This window comes from Schistocerca americana, chromosome 2, assembly GCF_021461395.2.
Source record: "Schistocerca americana isolate TAMUIC-IGC-003095 chromosome 2, iqSchAmer2.1, whole genome shotgun sequence".
Taxonomy (NCBI): domain Eukaryota; kingdom Metazoa; phylum Arthropoda; class Insecta; order Orthoptera; family Acrididae; genus Schistocerca; species Schistocerca americana.
The window spans coordinates 147,492,412-147,519,705 of NC_060120.1; the positions used below are offsets into that span (position 1 = coordinate 147,492,412).

General features: G+C 43.3%; 1 protein-coding gene across 1 annotated transcript; it reads right to left on the reverse strand.

Moving 5' to 3' along the window:
- Positions 1-2,722: 2,722 nt before the first annotated feature.
- On the reverse strand, positions 2,723-27,090 carry LOC124593842 (anther-specific proline-rich protein APG-like). Its single transcript, XM_047132189.1, has 4 exons — positions 27,054-27,090; positions 26,877-26,961; positions 8,030-8,369; positions 2,723-3,055 (listed from the first exon to the last, which is right to left on the reverse strand). The coding sequence occupies exons 1-4, from the start codon at positions 27,088-27,090 to the stop codon at positions 2,723-2,725; spliced, it is 795 nt and encodes a 264-aa protein (XP_046988145.1).
- Positions 27,091-27,294: the final 204 nt, after the last annotated feature.

A 27,294-nucleotide genomic window follows, 5' to 3' on the forward strand; every position in this document is an offset into this window, starting at 1 on the left:
TCTTTACAAACCTGAATCTCTCAACTGTTCAAGTTTTAAGTGAAATGGTACAAGTAACTATGAAGTGTTGAAAACGTTTGGAGTCCAAAATTTTGAATCCCGTTTTGTAGACAGAAACGCAAAAAGTCCGAAGTCTAAAGATCTGAAGTATTTAATCACATTTTTTACGAGAATTGAACATTTTAAAGAGAGACATCCAGAGTGATTATAAAATGCAAAATAATCTTCTACGCACTTGAATTATCGCAAAAATACACTTAAAACTTTTCGGTTGTAAAAACAGAATTATCTCCTGAAACACTACCATCGGAGAGGTCCTCGTAAAATTGTACAGTGTACGATTAATCGGCGCAAAGGTACTAATTTCATCTTCTCATCGATGCTGACGCTGCGCAGAATGTCTTATGCCCTTTTTGCATTTTTTTAGTATACATGTTGGTGCACAAAACAATGTCTTGCGTTTCACAAAAGAAATGTCGGTGCCATCACATTAATATCATCTTACATGTTAAAATTTCGGTTGTAAAGCTCGAATACACAGTCGATTGTTCTTTTCATTGCACTCGCTATTGGCCATCGGCAGCAGCGCATTCTACTGCGTTCGGCAAAAAGAGATGGGAACCCGTTTTTCCGAAAGTACACAGATTTATACTTCAAAATTGTTTAAAGAGAATCACTGTAGTCGATTTTCTTCTGTCTCACAGGCACTATTATCATATAATTCGTTGCACAACAGACTCGAAGTAATCGCTCTCTCGAAGCACTGATATCATTTACTTTCCACCAGACTTCATTTTAGCTTAATGTGATGGTTGCAATCGTGAAAGATTAAGGAATTAGAAGAGTGTTGGGCTGAAATTTGGAAACCATAGACATAGACAGCTGTGCGACGTAATGGAAGCACGAAACGAGGGTGTAAATATCGTGTATCCACTCATAACATAATCGTTAGGTTGATATTATTGAAAATATGTAACGCATTATTTACTATCGAAAAACGTAACTGTCATAATTAAAACCTAACACTTTCTTCTTTCGCTTAAAATGAATATATTCGAAGTTTCATTGTATCGTTAAAGTAAAATTAATTTTAGTTCAAATTTGTTATCTGTTAGCGATGATTAATTGTAGAAGTAAGCCCACAAAGTGATTTTGTAATAGTGACGCTAATGATAACCGTATCATTCTTGGGCTGTCCCGATTTGGGGCCACGTCTAGGACCAGCCAGCAGCGTTAGCGAGAAATGCAGATGATGTGGAACGCCAAGTATCCCGTTCCCCAGGACTGTATTGAGGGCTCCCAAGCACTATCTGTTCATGATGTTCAGTGAAATTGTCTCGGGAAACTCCTTTGTCCACAGCTCCACCTGTTGCTCGCACATGATTGCAAGTAGCAAGCATTTATGTACTCGATCGTTGTCCTGTCGTGGCACAGGTGCAGTGGTCTCAGCTTACTCCTTTAATCATACCTGTGTTTGCTCCACTAACTTGAGTGCAAACGACAACCATTCATAGAGACAATCATTATTCCTACACAGCAGAACATCCAGTGGTGTCGGTACACTCGTTTTTCCACAGCTGTGTCTCATCCTCGAACCTAGTTGCGAGTTACGTTCATTCATTTACCCAGAGGTTACGCTTGTATACCGTAGCATGAGGTGCGATTATTTAGGCATACTCCTTTGGCCACAGCTAAGCTCCACGCACCTGAGGGAGAGTAGCAAACATTCATGCAGATGAGCGTTGAAACTTCCTGCCAGATTAAAACTGTGTGCCGTACCGAGACTCGAAATCGGAACCTTTGCCTTCCGCGTGCAAGTGCTCTACCAACTGAGCTACCCAAGCACGACTCACGCCACGTCCTCACAGCTTTACTTCTGCCAGTACCTCGTCTCCTACCTTCCAATCTTTACAGAAGCTCTCCTGCGATCCTTGCAGAACTAGCACTCCCGAAAGATAGGATATTGCGGAGACATCTCTTAGCCACAGCCTGGGGGATGTTTCCAGAATGAGATTTTCACTCTGCAGCGGAGTGTGTGCTGATATGAAACTTCCTGGCAGATTAAAACTGTGTGCCGGACCAAGACTCGAACTCGGGACCTTTTCCCGCGGAAGGTAAAGCTCCCGAGTTCGAGTCTCGGTCCGGCACACAGTTTTAATCTACCAGGAAGTTTCATATCAGCGGACACTCCGCTGCAGAGTGAAAATCTCATTCTAGATGAGCGTTGTTCTTACATAGTCATCCAATGGTCTCGTCTTATTCCTTTGCCCACAACTATAGCTTTCCCTTGAAGCTGGATACGAGGTGCAACAATTCACTTAGCCACTTGTTATTCCTGAATGGCATAACATGGAATGACGTCGGTTTGCTCCTTTGACCAGAGCTGCGTCTGATAGCCGAAGTAAGTGTAGTTTGCGACCCTGCACCCATTTAGTTTGAGTTGCTTGCGGTTGACATAGTCATCGGAAACGGAAGTTCACAACTGATGGGTTTCAGTACTGCTTAATACACGCAACCACACACACGTCTTCAATCCATGTCCAGACAACATTAGCGATGACAGGCCGGAAATAACAGTTTCAATGGTCCGCACACAAAAGTGTCCGTAGAGAGGACTCAGAAGTGACGTCCGCTATAGTACTCGTGCACTTGCGGTAAGTCGCCAGTGTTCGTGCGTAACGCGAGACGGGTGGCAGTGGAGAGCTGGCTCTGCAGTGACTGCTCAGTAGGGCCTCCAGACGTCGGAGTGCCTGCCGGAGCTCTTGGCGGTGACGGTGCTGGCGGCGGCCGGCGAGACGGCGCCGGCGGAGGCTGACGAGGAGCCCGCGGAAGGCGTCTTGGCGCCGGGGACGGCGCCCGCCTTGTCGCCGTCGTCGGAGGCCGTCGGCTGGTGCGCGTGCTGCTGCGGGCCGTGCTGGTGGTGGTGCCGCAGCTGCCGCCTGGCGGCGTCCAGGGGCAGCAGGGCGCGCGGCGCGTACAGCTGCTGGTACAGCCAGTGCTGCGACGACGGCGGCAGCAGCGGCGCGTGCAGGAACAACGCCGCCGCCGCCCACGCCTGCAACGTCACACCGTCTCCACTAAGCTCTGACACACACACACAATAAAACGTTGAAGCATTTCCTAAAACAGCATCCGGATGCAACATACACTACTGGCCATTAAAATTGCTACACCACGAATAAATGCAAATGATAAACGGGTAATCATTGGACAAATATATTATACTAGAACTGACATGTGATTACATTATCACCCAATTTGGGTGCATAGATACTGAGAAATCAGTACCCAGAACAACCACCTCTGGCCGTAATAGCGGCCTTGATACGCCTGGGCATTGAGTCAAACAGAGCTTGGATGGCGTGTACAGGTACAGCTGCCCATGCAGGTTCAACACGATACCATAGTTCACGAAGAATAGTGACTGGCGTATTGTGACGACCCAGTTGCTCGGCCACCATTCACCAGACGTTTTCAGTTGGTGAGAGATCTGGAGAATGTGCTGGCCAGGGCAGCAATCGAACATTTTCTGTATCCAGAAAGGCCCGTACAGGATCTGCAACATGCGGTCGTGCATTATCCTGCTGAAATGTAGAGTTTCGCAGAGATAGAATGAATGGTAGAGCCACGGGTCGTAATACATCTGAAATGTGACGTCCACTGTTCAAAGTGCCCTCAATGCGAACAAGAGGTGACCGAGACGTGTAACCAATGGCACCCCATACCATCACGCCGGGTGATACGCCAGTATGGTGATGACGACTGTACGCTTCCAATGTGCTTTCACCGTGATGTCGCCAAACGCGGAGACGACCATCATGATGCTGTAAACAGAACCTGGATTCATCCGAAAAAATGAAGTTTTGCCATTTGTTCGTCTAGAAGAAAAACTATTTTGTAACTGGTGTATTCATTTTTAGGGCCAATGCTTCTGAAGAAGATATTTTTACAAAATCGAAATCATCGTCAAGAGTTAATAAACCTCTATTTGCAACTGGCTCGCTTATTTGTCAAACTCTTCTCAATTACACAGTTGCTGTTTCGCAGCCATGGTTAAGATTTCGAAAAACTAACGTTTCATAATTTTTCGTTTATTTGAAGTCCTTGCATACATTACATTCCTGCACCAAATTACCGTAGTAGCCAAAATAAATTGGTGCAGTCTAATAATACTGTGGAGAGTCCTGCAGTTGAAGGGGAAAAATCCTGCAACAATTCAAGCTGAGCCGGTGAAAGCTTAAGGCGGCAAGTATGAGCCATTATATGACACTATGGTCAGATGGCATAGACACTTCGTGTGATCAATCAAGTATGAATGACGATGGCCAAGGTTGCCTGACTGCTCAATCCAATTCAAAAAAATCTCCGAACCGATGCAACAGTAGATGCGTTGCATTTGCGCCAGGGCATTCCAGTCAGCTTCTTTAGCCACCCAATCTCTACGAACGAATGCTGGATGTATCAGTACGATCTCGAGATAAAAGAGCAAAGAAAGCAGTGGGAACGTACGGACTCACGACCGCCGAAAAAGACCAACCATTACCGGACAAAGCGAGGCTGAGCGTATTTCACGAGTGCCACAATAAAGAATATAATACCGAAACTCTTGGCGAGGTTACATGAGGCTGCAATGACGGAGAATCACGGGAAGCTAATCAAGACAGCGTTTCTGGTCCACCGTAACACAGCGGCTCATTATGCATGGGACTCAGTCACACAAACTTAGTTTCATGTTGGATGGATCGTTGCACGATAAACTGTAATCATGGAAACGAGTCACTTTATATTCACATCTCAGTCTAAATTGTAAGTATGGTTACATGCTGAACATTTATTAGGTGTTTCTCCAGTTTTTATTTTAATCTAATTTTTTTAATACACAGATGAGAGATAGCAGTTTCTATCCACCATCGTTTTGACTTTACAATAGTACAAATTCGTCTACGGAATGGAAGAAGTTGTCAAGGTGAAATTTTTTCAGTTTATTTCCAAATTTTACTTTGCAGTCAGTCACACATTTTATGTCTCTGGGTAAGTGATCAAAAATTATTGTTGCGGCATTGTGCACCCTTTTTTCTGCTAAAGACAACAACATGATAGTTTTCCTTCTGCTATTGTAATTACGTACATTGTGGTTCCTTTCAAAATGCAGTGCATTATTTACAATAAACACCACAAGGGAATAAATATGCCTTGGAGCTGTAGCCAGAATGCCCAACTCCTTAAACAAACATCTACAGGGTGATTGTGGATTAGCACCATATTTTACAGTATGTTTTTGTGAAACGAAGACTTCCCTTCTTAAAGATGAGTCACCCCAAAAATTATTCCGTATGACATTAACGAATGAAAATATAAAAATGTGCAAAACATGACAACTTACTGATTCTCCCCAAGATTTGCAATGATTCTAAGCGCAAATGTTGCTGGGACTAAGTTGTTTCAGGAGTTCCAAAACTTTTTCAAGTTTAAATTCTCACCGATGTGGACACTATGTTTATTATTTCCTCACTATGTATTACATTTATAATTGGTGTAGTACCCCCATACGTGCTGAAGTGTATACATTGTGTCTTTTTAAAATTGAAGAGCGACTATTCGCACGAAACTAGTCAACTTTGTTACCATTTCTTCTGTTTCTGTAGTATGCTTTGATTGACTACTGTATTAGCATCGTCTCGTTCTTCTTGATGTAATTAGACTCAAGATCGTTTAAATACGTGAGGAACAATAGTGAACATAAGATTGAACCTTAGGGAACACCATACATAATTTCTCCCTAGTCAGAATTACGTCCCCGGATTATATTGGCTGAATTACAAGGTATACCTATCTTCATTCTTTTGATTGAATACGACATATCCATAGGTTGGCTATACCATCAATCCCACAAAATACCAATTTATCTTGGAGAAAACCGTGATTCATACAGTCAAATGCTTTACATAGGTCGCAGAAAAATCAACCAGTGCTAAATGGATTATCTGTGGAGCATATTTCCTGAAACCGAAACTGTAATTTTCTGACAGTATTACTGTTACTAAGGTGGGATACTCTTCTAGAGTACATCACCTACTCAAAAGAGCCTGGAAAATTATGTCAGCAGTGAAACAGGTCGGTAGTTATTGACATTTCTGTTATAACCTTTCTTACAGAGAGTTTTAACAACGGCATATTTCAGTCTCTTTGGAAAAGTGCCTCGAAATAGTGATACATTACATTTTGAAGATAAAGTAGGGCTTATCGTATGGGAATAAATCTTTAGTACGCCACCAAAACCAGATGAGCTCTTATTTTCGAGAGAATGTAAAGATTTTTTTTTTTCATTTCTGAATGAGGAGCCGCCGTCACATTCATATGACTGAATTTCATGAGAGTTAGATCTTCCACAGACTGCTGTGATTTTTCTCTGGAACTGCTGCCCCTATGTTTTCCACTATATCTAAGTAGCGATTATTAAAGAAAAACATTGCTATCTATGACTCATCATTTATAGCCCTTCAGTTCAGAAGTGTGTATCCTGTTCTGTGGCTGGTCACCCTGTGTGTCTTTTCACTGCATACTGCATGGAATTAGGTATGTTGTAGGAAGTACGGAAGTACTGGTTTCTGACATTATGTGCATTTTTCTTGATTTTTAATAATCTTTCTTAGTAATTCTGAGTAGTTCGTGTAGTATCTCTTGCCAACAGATACATTTCCCTTTTTCTTTCACTGATACATGAACACCTTTAGTTATCCATGTTTTTTAAAATCTTATTTTTATTTTTTAAATGTCTGTTTAATGACCTTCCTGATCTGTTTCTGGTGACAGCTGTTTTCAAATAGTGATATGAATTTATCAAGCTGTACACTAAATTTTTATAGTGTTTGCAATTTCATCCCAGGTCAGTTCTTGTGAACTGTTCTTTACAACATTTGTCCTGGAGTCATGTATCCTAACTGATTTCCACTGATGAGTATACTCTAAGGTACTTTGTTGTTTGCACTAACTGATTTGGAAGCTTAAATTTTGTCTCTCTCACCTCCATCCTCTGTTCTCGCTCCCCTTGGTATTTCCCTGTTCTCCTGACATAGGACCATCGCCTCTTCCTCGTATGAAGAAACTATTGCGTGTTGGGAATTTCAAGAATAACGACGAGATGATTTTCGTGACGTAAGGTTTCGTAAACAGGCAAGGTTTCTTTCCCATCTGCGGAGGCCTCCTTCAAGGCACTTGTACCTTTTCCGAAGCTCCTATGTGATCCTGGCACGCCACTGACTGAAGTAAAATGCAGAAGTGTGACGTCACATGTTTTGAAAATTCGAGAGCAATCGCCCGTTGCCGATCGCTGTCATCCGCTACTGCTATCAACGGTGGATGATATCTAAAACATACAAATGATACAAATGGCTCTGAGCACTATGCGACTTAACATCTGAGGTCATTAGGCCCCTAGAGCTTAGAACTAGTTCAACCTAACTAACCTAAGGACATCACACACATCCATGCCCGAGGCAGGATTCGAACCTGCGACCGTAGCGGTCGCGCGGTTCCAGACTGAAGCGCCTAGAACCGCTCGGCCACACTGGCCGGCTATCTAGAACACCAAAATCAACATGCTGTACAGTTTCACACCCTCCTTCTTGCGATTAAAATTATTTGGAGCTCCATAAATCCCTGTGGCCTCTGTGTCCCACCATGGGGTAATATAGCAGTAGCGTACGACTGTCTTCCAACAAGTCACGCCACGTCTCTGCACAGGTTGGACGTGGAAACTGAATGATGCTCCAGTTAGTCTAGTAGCGAACTAGGACATGTGTCGCACCTTCTAACGACCTACTATCCTTCTCGAAGATGTACCCCGCACATGGGAAAGTAACTTTGTGTTTCAGCAATAAAATTACCTCATCACCACACAATAAACCTAAATATTTTAATAAGTGTGACATTTCCGGCTGTGGAAGTTTACATTTCACAGTTAAGCCATGTTTTGTCAGGCAGTGAATCAGGAGGGGCAACCCCGTTCTTCCAGAAGTAAGTGACTTACCTGCGGGTGATGTGGATGCAGCAGCGGGTGGGGCGGCAGCGTGACCGGAGGCGGGGGTGGGGGCGGCGGCTGAGGCTGGTGCGCTGGCGCAGGCGCGGGGGCGGGCGACGGTGGAGAACCACAGGCAGAAGCCGACGACGAAGACGACGTCGGGGGCGGCGGTGGAGGCGGAGGCCGCGGCGCGTCTTCGGTGGGCGGCGTCCTGGCGGGGGGCGGCTGGGGCGGCGGCTGGTGCGACGGCCTGCGCGGAGGCGGCGCGGGCAGTTGCTGCGGGGGCGGCAGGGGCGGCTGCGTGCCCGGCGCCACGGCCAGCAGTCCCACCGTGGGGCTGGCCGCCGCCCTGGGGCTGCCCTTGCCGCCCACGCCGACTCCGGCACCGCCGCCGCCTCCCGGCACCGACACACTGATCGGACCCAGCTCTCGCGACGCCGCAGCCGCTTCGGACACTGAAACATCGTGCGACCTGGTCAGTGACGTGCTTGGAGACATCAGTAATAATCGACCTCCAAACACCGATGTGTTTAACGTCGATGTTAATTGATGAATTTACACAGTTGCGTAAAGAGTAACACACAAATATATCAAACGATATATTTATTAATCAACTCGCTGCTCCTGGCCAGTCATTTCTAGGGCTCAGTCTGCTTAAAGGAAAAGAAGGAACAGAGAGAGCACACGATTCTGATATGTGAGGGAATTGAATATACGTCCTAATTTCCTGCTCTCCCTGTCTCCACCCAAGTCTTCCTCCTCTCTCTTTCTCCATCTTCTCCTCCTCCCCCCGACTCTGTGCATCACCTCGTGCCACCCCCATCTCTGTGTCCTTCTTCTCCTTACCGATATCTAACTCCATTTCTCCCACCCCTCTGACCATATTATCTCCCCCCCCCCTTTCTCTCTTTCTCTCTCTCTCTCTCTCTCTCTCTCTCTCTCTCTCTGACAATGAGTCATTTTTACTGTTATTGCATATTCAGATTCTACAGTGGTATTTAAATCTTAAGCCGATAAGCCATAAATTCAACATTCTTGTTTGCTAACAACGTTTATATCTCTATGTCCGATAAAATGTTCATTAGAGTACTGCGTAAAAATTGAAAGTAAATCGGTCAAAAAATTTGCAATATTTTTGACAATAACGTTTCCCCTTTACGAATATAAATTACATATTTATTTACATATTACACAGGTTGAAAAATAGGTACGTAAAAACCACGCGTATTCGAATACAACGTTGTGTCAAAATTTCAATCTAACCGGTGAAGAACTTACGGAGATTTAATATTTTGAACACACAAACATTTATATTTCTATGAGTGTGGTGTCTGTTCTTTCGGACATGTCGAAAAGAACACGCACCGTGGTGGATCGTGACAGCCGTGAAGAACGAAATTGCAGTGGATTACGAACATTAGCCATGTACGGGACGTTGATACAATCAACGGGGAGAGTTGGAAATGTGTGCCCGGTCGGATTTGAACCCGGGACACCTGGTAACACACGCTACGAAAGTACTGCTCCCTGCTCATTAATCTCAATGCTCGTGGCAAGATCTATTCCCGCATGAGTTGGAGTGTGTGTGTGTGTGTGTGTGTGTGTGTGCATCCGCACAGAAATTATCCTTATATGTGTCTGGTGTCTGTTCTTTCGGACCTCCCATACACAGCTGATGTTTGTAATTCATTGAAAGTTCCTTCTTCACTGCTGCCACGATCCACCATAGTGTCTGTTCTTTCTGTCATGTCGGAAAGAACTGACTCAATACACATATATTTACGGCTATCACAAGCCAAGGATCATTTCTGTGTGGATGCTCACATACACTCGAATTCTCATGTGGGAATAGGTCTTGCCAAGAGCATTGAGATTAATGGGCAGAGAGCACTGCTTTCGAAGTGTGTGGAGTAAGTTGAGAATGTGATTCTGCTGGTAGGCGTGATTGGGATAAGTCTGCGCGACCGCTCTAATTCGCGTACCGAGCGAGGTGGCGCAGTGGTTAGCACATTGGACTCGCATTCGGGAGGACGACGGTTCAATCCCGTCTCCGGCCATCCTGATTTAGGTTTTCCATGATTTCCCTAAATCACTTCAGGCAAATGCCGGGATGGTTCCTTTGAAAGGGCACGGCTGATTTCCTTCCTCATCCTTCCCTTACACGAGCTTGCGCTCCGTCTCTAATGACCTCGTTGTCGACGGGACGTTAAACACTAATGTCCTCCTCCTCTAATTCGCGTGTCCTCGGTGGTTTAAGAGTTAGAGCGCCTGCCTAGTTAGTAGAAGCTCTCAGGTTCGAATCTCAGTCGGGCACAAATTTTCATCTCTCCCCGTTGATTCGATCAGCGTCAAGTACACAGCTGATGATTGTATTTCATTGATATTTATATTTATATAGATGAAAATCCTCGTTTGTACAAAATTGTAAATCTCCGTAAGTTCTTCAGGGAACGCTCTGAAACTCTGATGCGACGTGCGACGTTGCATTAAAAAACGCGCGTGTTTTTCGTACCGCTTCAGTAGATGTATAAAAACACGTGAGCATTTAAAAGCAAATTTGCATATATACGTATATTAATGCAAGATTGTCCTAAAATTTCAAAGCAATCGAGGAAGAATTTCCGGAGATATGTTAATCAAAAAGGAGATGAAACAGCAAGGCAAACTAGAAGGGTTAAAGTATCCTGTGAAAGGAAAAGGCAAATACATCTTTTGGCAAGAACAAATCGGGATCCTGCGGTAGTTGCACACTACAAAAACTACTCAAGAGTGCTAAGACAGGTTAATAAAAATGTCAAAGAACATGCACTTAATTTCAGTACTTTCGACAACAGACTTAAAACTGTGTGGAATGTAGTGAAACGAGAGACAGGACAACCAGCCACATAACACGACAACTTCACTATTGAAAAGAATGGAAGGGCTGTAAATGATGAATCACAGATAACATATTCTAATAATTATTTCTTAAACATAGTAGGAAGCATGGGGCAAATAGATCAAGAGCAAAATCACAGCCCTATGTTGAAAATGTAGCTTTCATAAAATACAGTCACATGAATGTATCACCAACTTCTCCTTCTGAAATTAAGAAAATTGTACATTCTCTCAAAAATAAAAGCTTATCTAGTTTTGACAGTGTTACCGATTGAGTAATAGAAATTTGTTTCCATATAATAAGCCCAGTCTTATCTGAAATACGTAATACATCACTATCTCAAGGCATTTTTCGAGAGGGAGTGCAATATGCCGTTGTTAAACCCTCTTTAAGAAGGGTGATAAGAGAGATGTCGATAACTACCGACCTATTTCACTGCTGCATCATTCTCCAAAATTTTTGAGAAGGTGATGTATCCCTGGCAACCATAGGATCCTTAGCAAATAACGGTATGGATTTCAGAAAGGTTGCCCTACTGAGAATGCCATTTACATGTTCACTTACCAGCTTTAACAAGCTTTAAGTAATAAAATAGTGCTAGCTGGAATTTTCTGAGACCTCTCTGAGGCATTTAACTATATGAATCGGAGCATTCTAAAATGGTTCAAATGGCTCCAAGCACTATGGGACTTAACAGCTGAGGTCATCAGTCCCCTAGACTTAGAATTACTTAAACCTAACTAACCTAAGGACATCATATATATCCATGCCCAAGGCAGGATTCGCACCTGGGACCGTAGCAGTAGCGCGGTTCCGAACTAAAACGCCTACAGTCGCTCGGCCACAGTGGCCGGCTCAGAGTATTCTCCAAAATAAATTGGCGCTTTATGGGCTTGATGGTATAGCCAAGGGATAATGTCGTATCGGACCAATGGAATGCAGAAAGTTCTGCTTAGTAACTCAACGAATATAGTCCAAGGACATATTTTTGACTAGGGAGAAATCATGATGGGATTCCCCAAGGTTCAGTCTAAGCTCCTATACTTTTCTTCAGGATTGTTATCTTCCGTCTACGGTACAACAAGCAGAATTAGTCCTATTTTGCAGCTGACGCTAGTATTGTAATCAGTCCAAGCATACATACAGAAACAGAAGAAATGGTAAACAAAGTTCTTAAAGGTATCATCGACTGGTTTTCTGCGGACGATCTGACCCTCAATTTTAGAAAGCCGCAACATATTCATTTCTGCACCTCTAGAGGTGTTACGCTAGCGGTAAGTGTAACACATGGTGAGAAAATAATAAATAGGGTGGAAACTTCAACACTCTTTGTGGTGTCACCGCCAGGTGGTAGCCTTTAAATCGTCCGCGGTCCGCTAGCTGAAGGACCCGCGTGTCGCCACTGTCAGCGATTGCAGACCGAGCGCCGCCACACGGCAGGTCTAGAGAGACGTCCTAGCACTCGCCCCAGTTGTACAGCAGACTTTGCCAGAGATGGATCACTGACCAATACGCTCTCATTTGCCGAGACGATAGTTAGCATAGCCTTCAGCTACGTCATTTGCTACGACCTAGCAAGGCGCCATTACCAGTTTATATTGAGATTATAATTCATGTATCAACAAGAGCGATGTTCTCCAATTATGGATTAAAGTTAAGTATTCCAGAAGCTATGTACTATTTTTGACTACTACAATTACTTACCTTGTTCCAGACATCACGCCAGTCTGCGTGAGCTTAAACGCATGCATTTCGGCCTCCTCTAGCTACACGGTGTTGGCTCTTCTGCCAACACATCACTCTTAGCGGTCCGTAATGATGGTAATTTAAATTGGGAAAAACCCATTTTGGAACTCCTATACAACTTAGTTCAGCCACATTTACGTTTAGAATCATTGCAAATCTTGGGGAGAGACAAATCAGTAAGCTGACATATTTTGTATATTTCGATTCTATAATTTCGTATGGAATAATATTTTGGGGTAACTCATCTTTAAGAAAGAAATAGTTCATTGCTAAAAAACGTGCTGTAAGAATAATTTGTTCACCCAACATCACCTTTTAGACATCTGTTTATGGAGTTGGGCATTCTGACTACTGTTTCACAGTATAAATTTATTCCTTCGTGAAGTTTGTTCGCCGGCCGCAGTGGCCATGCGGTTCTAGGCGCTACAGTCTGGAACCGCGCGACCGCTACGGTCGCAGGTTAGAATCATGCCTCGGACATGGATGTTTGTAATGTCCTTAGGTTAGTTAGGTTTAAGTAGTTCTAAGTTCTAGGGGACTGATGGCCTCAGAAGTTAAGTCGCATAGTGCTCAGAGCCATTTGAACCATTTGAAGTTTGTTCTTAATAGTACACTAGAACTGAAAAGGGACAACGATGTGCATAATTACAGTACCAATAGGAAAACTTACATTCCTTACACAAAAAGGGGTGCGCAAAGCTGCAACAAATATTAACATAACATATCCCACATCTTTATTGTCTATACATTTTAAAAATAATATATTTGAAAGAAACTTCCCCTTCGTTAAGTTGCGTTGTTGACAGAGAGCATAGGTTGCTTTTTAGAACTTTTGTTCAGAGTCTCAGTATGTGACTATACATTTCAAGTTTAGATGTCCATTTTTTGTATTTTTTGTAGCTTTGCATAGGTAATATCATGATGAATTTCCTTATTGGTATTGGAGCTTATTTAGTATATATAAGGTAATATTTCAGATAATAACAGAGCTAGATCCGTTTCTATTGTAGTTTGCAAATAATTCGTTTCTTTCCCTATCTTATAATGTTTATTCCTTAAATCAATTTGCTTCCCTGTTTTCACGCGTTGCCCATACTATTCGACATGGAGAGAGCTTGAACTGAATGAACAGTGAAAAGCTTAAGTCTCGGCTTATCTAGAACAGTAGTCACTGTTCTGGCCTCAGCTCAATCAAAAATATTGCCGCATCCCCCCCCCCCCCCCGCCCCCTCCGCCCCCGTTCCCAAGACCATATTTGACAGGTCGCATTTGAGTTGCACTGGTATCTTTATCTGACATGTGCATAAAAGATACATTTGTATGACGAAAAAATTCGAAATTAATTCGCTGAATGCCAATGCATTAACAGCTGTATTAGGTATAGATCTACTACAGCGACCCTTTTGAATTTGGGCCGGACCAGGACTCGAACCCGGAACTCCCAGTTACCTCTTGTTGTCGCCTTAATAACTTCGAGTATCCGTGCACGCTCCCCAGACCGGACCAAATCTCCATATGTCACACTATCTGTATCCTATAACAAACTCCACTGAATTCATCACCAAATTCTCGCAACATTACTTGGATTCCCGCAGGGAGAACGAGACAAAGAGGATTCGAGGTCAATGTTGTTACCGTCGTGTGCAATTCTGTGGATAGTTAACAGTGTCTATTCTTTCATACTTGTTTGGTTCAAATGGCTCTGGACACTATGGGACTCAACTTCTGAGGTCATTAGTCTCCTAGAACTTAGAACTACTTAAACCTAACTAACCTAAGGACATCACACACATCCATGCCCGAGGCAGGATTCTAACCTGCGACCGTAGCGGTCTCACGGTTCCAAACTGCAGCGCCTAGAACCGCGAGGCCACTTCGGCCGGCCATACTTGTTTGTATTACAAGCCTAGACAAATATCGAAGGTCGATATTTTGTCTCTATCGACGGTAAGATGTTCATAGTCTTCAGTATCAATATTGAAACATTGATGTTTAAACTCCCAACATCTGGTCGGATTCCAGGCAGCGATTACACATAATAGCGAAACTCGCAGCACCTGAACAAGTGTTGGGTCGGTTGTAAAAATATTGTTCATAAAATCGAAAGAAACAGCCCGGCAGAACATCTGGAAGCAACTATTAATCAAACTCTGCTGAGAAATCCTGAGAGATGCAAGTTGTAACGTGATTTGTTATCAGGTGCGAGGCCTTACAAAGGTTCATATTCGCTCGTTTTTCGTACACTGGAAGTTCATAAAGGAATCGGGTAGTATTTACCCAACGCGATACATTATGCACTGAATCATATCATTCTCTTTTCCACTTTAAATAATTCAGTGCTGCACTTGAAGATGTGAACAGCGATAGATTTACGAGAACTTCGGTTCATGTCATGTTTACTGCGAACACCGTGTGGTTGATATTGTTGGTCTTAGAAATTTGAGCGAGAATAAACTTGGAATTCAGTATTACTGCTGGTTATTTCTGCTCTCCCCAGTCTTTTCTTTAATTCTTGTACGTAAAATTAGATGCAAGTTTTGTGTGATGTTTTCTTCTTATCACCTGTTGCCAAGTCACCGCTTTGCCTCTTCAGTGATTAATCTGTATACGAATAGCTGCACAGTTCAGTCCTATACAGCACTAGTCTTCATTAGCAATAAATAGCCCAGTATCTGCAGAAGTATGAGCTTGGATGCTGTTTACGAAATTCAGATACCTGTGACGGGGTTTTTAGCATGTATTTTCCTATACCAACATGACATTTTGCGTAGGTCGTGGTAGTAATATCTTTCCCCTTCTTTAATGGTACATGCAGATTTGCTGCTTGAACTGCGATATGATTCAGTTGCTTTGATGAGGTGTTTCAGAGTAATTTCCTAATCGCTGTTTTGTAATTATACTCAAGATGAAACATACTCAGCGCACAGCGTTTCGCTGTAAGCAGACTGTATCCTCACTATACACGATTGATAGGACTGTATTAGTGATTACCTATGTTTGACGTTCAACTACGTAAGTTGCGCATATCCGTTTTCCGTTGCGCAGATTTACGTATGCGTTACTGTGATAAACTGTAGTCAGATAGCATTTACAAATTCAATACTGGGTCATAAACATTCATACAACAGAATATAGCTTCACAGAATCACTCATCATAGTAGATCAGTTCCTTAGCACAGTAAGCAGCTTACAATGTTGTTCCCAAATTAGTAGCCATCGGACGTGAAAACGGAATGAAGTAGATAATAATATTAATAGGACTCTATAGCGAAGGCGAACCGTTTTCATGCTACGTAAACAAAAATATTAAACAGTGTGTGTTCTTATGCCTCACATTTATTAAATGAAAGAACCATCGTAATTTATCGCATCCCCCACAAGTAGTTCAACTATAACAAGCTAAATATTTTGCAGACAACTACAATCGTAAGGCAGATCTGGTATTCGAGTCGCGTAGTACATACTCGTTGTTCCTTCTATCACAGTTTCTGTGTGTCCCGTTTCACTCTACTACAGTAGTTTCAGTTGCATAATTTTAAATTACTTAGTTAGTTACAGTAGTAGTTTGCTTCGTTAGTCACAATAAATCGCCACTGTTCTTCAACTCGTCAGATGCGACGAAGTGTGAAACAGTTTGTTACATCAGCGCTAATGTAGCACAAACACGGCACATCTTCGAACGTGAGCTTCATATTATAGCAACATATTGTCCTCTACACAGCCCACTGCTTTTTAAAGCAACTGAAGAAAATTGTAAGCTTCAGACACAACATCGAAACCACCATCAAACTACCTAGAAATCAGAACGTTATTTGAAACTACAATGACTAATCTTTCGATAATTTTCTGTTAGACTTATCTGGAGAAAAACATACTACGTTCTGATTTCAGATTCGGGCTTTCGTTAGGCAGTTAGAATTCCTGTATAAAAAATTGGTGTGCGAGTTCTGACTCATTTAATAGAAATGTTAAGTGAAACGGTGCTTAGCCAGCTCTGTGATGGTTGCAAGTTACATGAAGGTTTCTAGTTGTTAGCTTCCTAGCTTTATGCGTATGAATAGTGTAAACTTCATCTGGGACTTCGGGACGTACGTCAAGTAAAGGTGATGGATTATGATCGTAGTATGCGTGTAGAGATGTTGTTAGTCTGGTATCTAATTTAAACAAAGTACAGCGATTAAAAAGAGTTAAATGGATTGAGAATTTGAGACGGTAACTTATCCTAATGTTAATGCGTCATTATTTGTACAGTGAACATTGCGCGTATGTGTGCTGCGGTCGATTTCGACATAAACAGGGAGGAGTAGCGACTTTGACTAGTAATCAAAACGTTCTCGGTCCCAGTTTCGAGCCTCACCACTACTTAAATTTTGAACCAAAATTACAGCATGGTGACTGAAAACTTTCGGCACAAGAAGACACCTTCGTCCTGCCAACGGCCTTATCAAAGAAGGAAGAGGAGCGGACAGAGGTTCTGGGCATTCTCTTGCCTTTAGGGTGGGAAACTGCCCCATAAAAGGCCGAAGAATCAGCAAAGATCCACGGCACAGAATATGGATCGAGAGTAAATCGAAGAAAGACGAAAGTAATGAAAAATAGTCGAAATGAGAACAGAGATAAACTTATCAGAATTGGAGATCTCGAAGCAGCCGTAGTTAAGAATTGTGCTACATAGGAAACAAAATAATCATGAGGGACGGAGCAAGGAGGAAACAAAAAGCAGACTAGCATTGGCAAAAAGGACGTTTCTTGCCAAGAGAAGTCCACCAGTATCAAACATAGGCCTTAATTCGAGGAAGAAATTTCTGAGAATTTGCGGTTGGAGCACAGCATTGCATGGTAATGAAACGTGGACCTTAAGAAAACAGCACCGGAAGAGAATCGAAGCATTTAAGATGTGGTGCTACAGTAGCATGTTGGAAAGTTGAGGACTCATGAGTTGAGGAATGAGGAGATTCTCTGCATAATCGGAAGCGAAAGGAATGTATGGAAAATACTGACAATATGAAAGGACAAGAAGACAGGACATCCGTTAAAACATCAGGGAATAATTTTCATGGTGGGAGCTGTAAAGGGTAAAAACTGTAGAAGGCAAAGATCGGAATACATACAGTAGCTAATTGAAGGTGTAAACTACAAGTGCTATTTTGATATGAAAAGCTTGATACGGTTAATGGGTGTCTTCGACTGTTACTACAGAACACATATGCAGTTATGCCTGAAATCAGAACCTTAATGTCTCGTTCACTGCATTAAATTAAGGCTGTGGTATCAATGCCATAAATTGTTTCCTGTATTACCGTTCCTATGGGCTATCTGACGACACTTAAACAGTTTAAAAAGGCGAATGTGTGGAACTGTCGACAGACAAAAAAGGATCTTTGTAATATCATTAGTATCCTGAATGCTAATACCATGGACAAGTATCGTAGCTCTTACCATAGGTCATTAATTTCCATCTAAAGAAGAGAAACAGTGTTTTTGGAAAAGTGTGGAGTGCAGGTCACTCCCTGCTCAAGCATTCGGTCCGAGCAACTGACATTCATGCGATTCATAATCTCTGTGGGAAACGTTAGTGCGTGTCTTCGACCGGTCTTCCACGGCCGTCTTCCAGAGGTCATCCGATCTGCGCTCACTCGATACCTAGAGCGGAAGCCCTGCCCCCGTTGCTAATTACCCAGTGGGTGTTTGTGGCTCGGGTGAACGGGAAACCGATGCCTCCCAGCTCGGGGAGCACTTTGTTTGTGGAGCGTAGAAGTTGCAAGAAGGGGTTCTCATGGACAGTCTGCTAGTAGAAAACTCCTTACTCACTAACCGGAACTTTCAGGAACTATAAGCATAGAATTATCTGACTAGTTCGTGATTAAGCCTTATTTGCATTATTAAACCACTTACGGTTACCACTACACTTGTACAATCTCGACAAAATTAGGGTGATCTAGATACGCTGCAAGAAAATTGTATCGATAAACTTCTCGGGAGGTTTGTAGAGATATTTTCGATAACTCTCTTCCATTTTCATGATTGTGTCGTCTTCGTTCGGCTTATTTTTATCAACAAGTAAGTTGCAAAAGAGGTGGATTAGGGTTTAACGTGCAGTCGACAACGCGGTCAATGGAGCACAAGCTCAGATTTGGACATGGATGGGGAAAGAAGTCGTGTATGTCTTTTTCAAAGGAACCATCGTTGAGTGATTTATGGAAACCACGGAAATCTTAAATCTGTTATGTTGCATGTTTGGAAACATAACTGATGAAATGAACAGTAAATACGAATATTAAAATTCTGTTAATCAGGATGTACACAGTATGTTAAATGAGTGACGAACATAGAATCATGCATTTAAGTATGACGTATGTAGGGGTTTCAGAATGGTCCCGGCGGAGGTTCGAGTCCTCCCTCGGGCATGTGTGTGTGTGTGTTTGTCCTTAGGATAATTTAGGTTAAGTAGTGTGTAAGCTTAGGGACTGATGACCTTAGCAGTTAAGTCCCATAAGATTTCACACTCGGGTTTTAGAATGAAAGTTACTCCCACGCTAATAGCATTGCGCAACAAGAGTAGCCCATTCTCCGAAGAGAGTACATGTTTCGACTTTCCTGTAGACACAGTTCTACCTTCTAGTAGGCTTCTCCTCAAGAGCCACCGGTTCCGGAAAGAAAAATACCATCTAAGGTCTAATTTGTTCTCTTCAAGGACTTAGTCATCTATCGACGTAATCAGGTGACTTCAGTGTTATTTGATGTCCCCTTTATCACACTGACACACGTAAAAGTGAGTTCGTTCAAAAGAAAATTCTCATTTAGGTGGTAAGGCGTTGCTTTGACGCTACCTGCGAGAAAAGGATAGTTTTACAGACAAGGTCGGTTTTTTTTTTTTCTTCTTGGTGACACCGTTTCCAGTCAAACCTTTATTTGCTTACTGCCACATTTTATTATTCCATCAAACATTTGGTTTGAACATGCTTTAACCAAAGCAACAAAAAAAGAATTGCGCTACGTTTTTTGTAATGTTGTTACAATGTTTCGATCCCTGAAATTCGAAATCTGTGAAATTCTAAAAGTATTGAAATTCTGGTATTGTGAAATACATTACATTAATACTCGAACTACACGACAGTTCTTCTGAATATATGTTTGCCCTATCTCCGAAGCACAAAGAAACGGAGTAAAACAGAATCTTAGTTACCTCCTCGCTCACTCAATATCTTTCTCTTTGTCTCCCTATCTCTCTCTCTCTCTGTCTGTGTGTGTGTGTGTGTGTGTGTGTGTGCGTGTTTGTCCTGTGTCTCCCTCTCTCTTCCCCGTGTGTGTGTGGAGAGGGGGGAGGGGGGGGGGGGGAGGAGACGGGGTGCTGTCGGCAAACAGAACTGTTGCAATGTACGAATTGCGCTATCTGAATTTGTTTTGGTGATCACAATATTGTTGAAAGTGCTCTGTTACATCCCGCCCAGATCATAGTGTACGTACAGCACACGCGATGTACGAGACTGTAGCCCCGTCCACTCTGGGCACATTACCAAAGGTATTAAAATTTTGAAATATGTACCAGGAAGACGCTTATCCAACGGCTATGAAACCAATTCCTTATGCTACTGACCTTTAATATATGTGTCCATATTTCGATGAATCGGGACCAAATGAGGCTTGTTTTAAAAGAGACAAAGACTAGTTTAACGTTTTTGGTGAGATCATAAATGTGCAGCATCAGTCTCGCTCCTTTGTTGAAAGATTTCATAACCGACATTTTCTGGTGAAGAGTAATATCCCGCTTAAGCTAAACTCCTCGTTCACTGCTGCTAGCAAGTCACAGCGTAAGAACGGAGTTCGAAGTCAGAAAACGACCGCACAGTAATACGCTACGACAAATAATTATTCAGTAAAGTGTGCAGTGTTTTTCCTCATTTTGTCTGAGTTTAGACGCCATGGTTTAGGACAGATTATGTGGCTCTGAAACAATCGGATCGTGTGTGGACCCATGTTAATAAATCTCAAACGCGAACAAAACATTAGTCACACCGGTATGAATGCACACATGGGTTGTTCAGTCTTTACATATGGCACATTGATGGAGTAATGTGTTCATCCGCATGCGCACTGCCTCTATGTCAGCATAAGGAAGTAGCGATCAGTGAAACATTAATGTTTGAAACGGACTTTGTACGTAATCATGCGTAAATGTAAGGACGTGACAGAGTTACAAAAAGGGGCAATCGTGTTTGGCAGGGCCAGTTTGCCTACAATATACCAAGTTTATGGGTTTGTTGGTGTTAAGCGGCGGATCGTCCAACGTGTCTAGAAGCAGCGCTGTAACACACGTGGCCAAGAAACAAGTCGTCAGAATTTTGGTCGGAAAAAGATCCCATCTCAGAGGCACCGGAGATGCGTTTCACGGCTTGGGATTCAAAATCTCTTCCAGACCGCACTGGAATTGGTACAGGCTGTGAATGAAGGTCCATCCCCACCTGTTAGCGAGAGAAAATTACGACGGGACTGAATGCAACGAAAATATGTAGGCGGTCACATCGCAAGAGGTACTTAAAGGCGACAACAGCACAGTTCATTGGGCTGTAAGAAAATTTAATTGGTTTTGTGAACACCTCCACACCCTATTACATCTCGAGTGACCTACAAAATGACCCGACGGGACAGATTTACCAGAGACGTTCAACGATTACAACAAAAATATTGAATTATAGAAGGCGATACAATAAATAAGTCCACCGCGGTATAAGAACACTTGTCAACAATGAAATGTAATTAGGATAACGAAAACAATCATGAAAATTCGAATTAGCTCTCGTTTCCAAGTTGAAGTGAGTGCATGTAATTATAATGATATTTTATTAGCATTCATTATCAATCCCTTCTCACAAAGGTTTCGAAATCCCGCTGATGGAAGGCAGAGAGATAAAGTTTCAGGCAACAACAGCAGTGTGTATTTTGTCGTTAATTTTAGCCCGGACTCGGTCAAGAAGAAGCGAGGAACGGAGCATATTTCGTTTAAGCGTAGTTTCAGTCTGTTATAAACTGTGATCCGTTCGTGTGCTGGAAGAACGTGTTACAGAAGTTTAGTTAATTCTTGTGGCCATTGTAATTCCTATGATTCAATGTGCCTCGTAAATGCTTAAACAGTACTGACAATTTTTGCTACGTTTGCGGACAGGCTACACTGAATTCGCAAAGGAAGGCAACGAAGCCATATATCAGGAAGGTGTATAGACTGGACTGTGGCTGTAAAATCGGGTCCAGGACAAGCCCTGGACTCCTCATGCGTGTTGCATAACTTGTGTCTCGAGTCTTCATTCGTGGTTGAATCGTAAATGATCTTCCATGGCTGTGCTATACCCACGATCTGACGAGAACCATCAAACCATGTGAATGATTGCAACTTTTGTGTGACAAGTCCATTAACGCATGGTATTTCCAAGAAGAAAAAGTCCTCCATGACATATCTTAATACACGGTCGACCATGCGACCAGTGCCTCACTGAGACGGACTGCATGTCCCACCTGATTGTGGTAGAGGGCGGTAGTAAAACTGAACCATCGCCTTCAAAACCCGGTTCTTGGAAAGACCCTAATTCATGAGTGTACAGAGATATGGTAAAATGAAACAACTGTTATTTCGATTAAACTATGACAAGTTTAAATGGCATATTTCAGGGCGTCTGAAAGTCATAGCATATTACTTGGACTACAACATGGCTAAACCAGATCCTGCTGTTTCCTGTGCCTCTGATATAGCAGCGCCAAAGCACTTCATTATAAAAAGAAAGATTAGCCTACGCGGCCATCACTTGAACCAGGATCTTACAATGTCAAGCAGGAAATACTTGTCGAATCCAAGAGCATAATTCTCTCTGCTCTTCATATAAAATTGGATCTAATGAAATATTTAACTAAAATCATGGACAATACGGGGGAAGCATTTCTCCATATTCACGAGAAATTTCAGTCTTGTTGAAGGGAAAATAATAGAGGGGATTTTTGGTGTGGGTCCTCAGATACGCAAACTTTATAAATATGAACATTACCACACCATCCTGACAGGTGACGAAAAGTTAGCATTTGATGGCTTTGTTCAGTATCAGCAAACGTTCTAGGAAATAAAAGGGCTGAAACCTATAAACATCTTGTGGAAAATCTACTGCACTGCTACAATGGAATGCTATATGTCTTTATAGTTACGTTTCCTAGACTCCCACTTGCCCTTCTTTCCTGACAACTGTGTGTGGTGCAACCGACGTGCACGTTAAACGTTTCCATTAGCAAATTTCGGACATGGACATGAGTTACCACGGAAAGTGGAGTGGATCAGAGTTGTCCGTTTACTGCTGGACATTAATCAGGGTATCACCGACAGACAACTACAAACGTAAGACAAAGTGGTTATGCCTTCAGTGATTTTCCTCCGAGGGATAACATCATACACTGAAGCGCCAAAGAAACTGGTATACGCATGCGTATTCAGATACAGAGATATGTAAAAAGGCGGAACACGGCGCTGAGGTCGGCAAGCCCTATATAAGACAAGCGACAAGCGCTGTTGTTAGATCGGTTCCTGCTGCTACAATGGCAGGTTATCAAGATTTAAGTGAGTTTGAACGTGGTGTTACAGACGCCACACGAGCGATGGGACACAGCATCTTCGAGTTAGCGATGAAGTGGGGATTTTCCCGTACGACTATTTTCCGAGTGTACCGTGAATATCAGCAATCCGCTAAAACATCAAATCTCCGACATTGTTGCGGTCGGAAAAAGATCCTGCAAGACCGGGACGAACGACGACTGAAGAGAATAATTCAACCTGATGGAAGTACAACCCTTCCGCAAATTGTTGCAGATCTCAGTGCTGGGCCATCAGCAAGTGCCAGCGTGCGAACCATTCAACGAAACATCATCGACATGGGGTTTCGGAGCTGAAAGCCCACCCGTGTACCCTTGATGACTGCACAACACAAATCTCTACGCCTCGCCTCGACCTGTCAACACCGACATCGAACTGTTGATGACTAGAAACATATTGCCTGGTCGGACGAGTCTCGTTTCAAATTGTATCGAGCAGATGGACGTGTACTGGTATGGAGACAACCTAATGAATCCTTGGAGGCTGCATGTCGGCAGGGAACTGTTCAAGCTGCTGGAGGCTCTGTAATGGTGTGGGGTGTGCAGTTGGAGGGATATGGGACCTCTGGTAAGTCGAGGTACGACTCTGTCAGGTGACAAGTAGGTAAGCATCCTGTCTGATTATCTGCATCCATTCAAGTCCATTGTGCATTCCGACGGACCTGGGAAATTCCAGCAGACCAATGCGACACCCCACACGTCCAGAATTGCTACAGAGTGTCTCCAGGAATACTCGTCAGAGTTTAACAACTTCCGCTGGCCACCAGACTTCCCAGACATGAACATTATTGAACGCACCTGGGATAGCTTGCAACGTGGTTTTCAGAGGCGATCTCCACCCCCTCATACGGATTTATGGACAGCACTGCAGGACTCATGGTCCCTGCAGGATTCATGGTGTTAGTTCCCTCCGGACATTAGTCGAGTCCATGCCACGTCGACTTGTGGCACTTCTGCGTGCTCATGATGGGCCTACACGATACTAGCTAGGCTGATGTACCAGTTTCTTTGGCTCTTCATTGTAAGAGCGCTATTCGGAAAGTAAGGAACGATAGGTCACGAAAGTGAAAATCAAAACTGTTTTATTTGCAACAGTTAGCTACAACTTCCAGCTACTTATCTCCATAGTCACCGATCCCACTTAGACGTTTGTCGTAGCGTTATACCAGCTTTCCAGTAACCTCGTTACAGAAGGCAGCCGCCAGTACTTTCCGCCAATTCTCTACGTTGGCCTACAGCTTGTTGTCTGAGCCAAAACGTTGTCTTTATAGCCAGCGGTTCATGTGAGCAGAGATGAAACTCAGAGGGAGACTATTACGGGTTGTATTGTGGGTAATCAAACATTTCCAATTGAAAGCGATGCAGGAGCATCTTCACTTCCCCTGCAGAATGCGGCTGAGAATTGCCATGAAGAAGAAAACGCACGACAGCTATGTAATGTTGGCTGCATAGCTTCAGGCGAAATTTATCACCAGGCCATCGTACTTGGTGGGAGACACTATTGTTCTAGGTATCTTTATGTGCTCCATGTGTGCTCAGAACTAAAAAGAATGACGCAATGCGATCGATGGGCACTGCCCAAGACACCTGTGAAAAACTTCAGCGGATTTTCACTATGGTTTTCATTTCGCGACCGATGGTTCCTTACTTCCGAATAACGCTCGTACATAGGGAATAACGTGAAGGTATCACATCTTTAAAAAAGAGAGCTAGTCTTGCATTTGCATTATCATTTCCATCATCAGAACTCTGAAAACATAAAGATTTGTTGCTATCATGCCAGTTACAGACAGAAAGTAAAACTTTGTTGGCTAGTATGAACCCATCACAGCATAAAACTACAGCAAAAGTTGACTACAAGATAGTGAAAGGGTCCTGTAGCCACCTTTCATTAGCCCGGTAGCCCATTTTCACTAGCATTTCTCCTTCTTTTCCTTGTTTCTCTTTGTTCATAACTCTCATAATGGTGCGATTGAATGAATGTGGTTGTGTGTCACGTTGCCCGACGGTGGCGTAGTCTGCTGCAGAAAGTCTGCGATAGTCATACAGATTCAGCAGCAGTTGTACAGAATAGCCAACTCTCGTAGTGGTCAAGTAGGGAAAGAGGTTTGCTCTACTTGTGAGAAATCCACCTGCGTTAGGTTGGTGGCGGAAATGGCATCTTTGGGTTTTCCGAGCCACGCAGAGCGTGGAAGAGGCTGGAGAAGTAAAAGGGAGGCAGTCTGCCGCTGGTACGGGAAGCGTCCACAGCTGTGCTGCAGTCGAAGAAGGGTGAGTTAGACTGACCGCGTGGCGCGTTGTTGCTTGGCGAGGGGAGAGCTGTTAGCTTTTGGTCTCGCTTTTCAACTCTGAAAGATTGCTTTGCGTTGTCGCAGCAAGAAATGCAAAACTTTGGCAGATTTTTCTTTTAGTAAATTTCTATAGCAGACTTGGATCCACCGGAAGAGCGCCACACAAAGGCGTCGATAAGAAGTGAGCACTCGCTTCTGTATGAATGTCTGTTTGCCTTCAGCTGTGCCTTTATAAGATTTCATTTTTCTAAATATTAATAGCTTTGCCTTCTCGTAAATTTTCCTTGTTTTATGTATCTTTCGTCCGTGGGGAGCCGACCACGTGGTTGAGTAATAGAGTTTGTTGGGCTACCGTCACCACTAACTGTCCGGTCTCATGTTTGTTTTAAAGAATGTTAACTGTTCATGATTGTGTGATGTGATATTGTTGCAACTTGGCCACGATACCTAGAAATTGCATCTCCACAAACCACTTGGGCGCCTGGGTGTACTGCGAAACGTGTACCGTTTCACGAGTTATTGCGATCAGTTATCAGGCAACAGCAGTTGTACGAATGATTCACACCAATGATTTTAGGTGTAGATTATAACGGTGTATGTATCGATGCTTTTCTTTAATATCTTGGGACTTAATGTTACCTGGAATTGTGTACATGCCTCACATCCATATCTTAGGAATAAATGATTTTGTACACAGTTTTCTCTTGCATTCCGAGGTTACGTTTTTGTACCCAAGCCACTCACCTCGTAGCTTTCCTGTCAGCACATTCAACGCATTTCCTTACGCACAGGTCCAGTGACTAGTTTCCCCTTTTATTTTAAAACAAATGCTTTAGATTAAATCTTATTTTCAGGTGTGTTGCTGGGAGCTGATCTTCTGCACTGTGTTCATGAATGCGCTATTTTATTTTAAATGGTTGATTCTCGTGGACAGTGCACGGGAAATACTATTAATTACATCGCATCCCCTATGAGCGATATCCCAACGTATGCATTTTTATGAGTTTTTGGTGTGATAAAATTAATTTATTTTCCGTCTCGGCCAAACCTTTGATTAATTGTGTGGTTGGAGTCGGTGGCGACCCTAATCTTCTCACTTTAATGTCACAAGCAATAAGTATTTCAATTCCCAATAATAACGTAATAACCCGCAGTAACAGGTTAGTTACAATAGTCAGAACAGCCAGTAGACATCTGTAGTGAGAAGTGGTGCTTACCTGCGGCGAGCCGCGAGGGCGAGAGGTGGTCGGGGGCGGTGAGCGCCAGCACGTGCGGGAAGTGCGGCGGGTGGAGGCCGGGCGGCGGCGCGGCGCACGGCGCCCCCAGGTAGGGGTGCGGGTAGGCGGGACCCCGGCCCAGCGCCCACGGCCCCGTCTCCATGCCCAGGTGGTGCGCCAGGCCTGCAACACGCGCACGCGTCGCTACACGCTACTCCACGCGCGAATTTTAATGTAACGTCGGGTAAACAAAAGTGTGCCACACGGCACTATACTTGGACCTGTGGTGCCTACAGCGATACAGTGCGCCATTACCACAGCGTCACTTTAGTCCGGTCTTAGACATAGTGGCATTCAAAACGAGTAGCCAGAAATGTCTCTTACAAGGAGTATTTACACTGCAAGGATCCGGGATGAAGAAATATACCATTTTGCAGTGCAGCAGAATGCCGTAGCCTTCTGTACACAATTTTGAAGCCTTCAATATTACACTACTGGCCATTAAAACTGCTACAC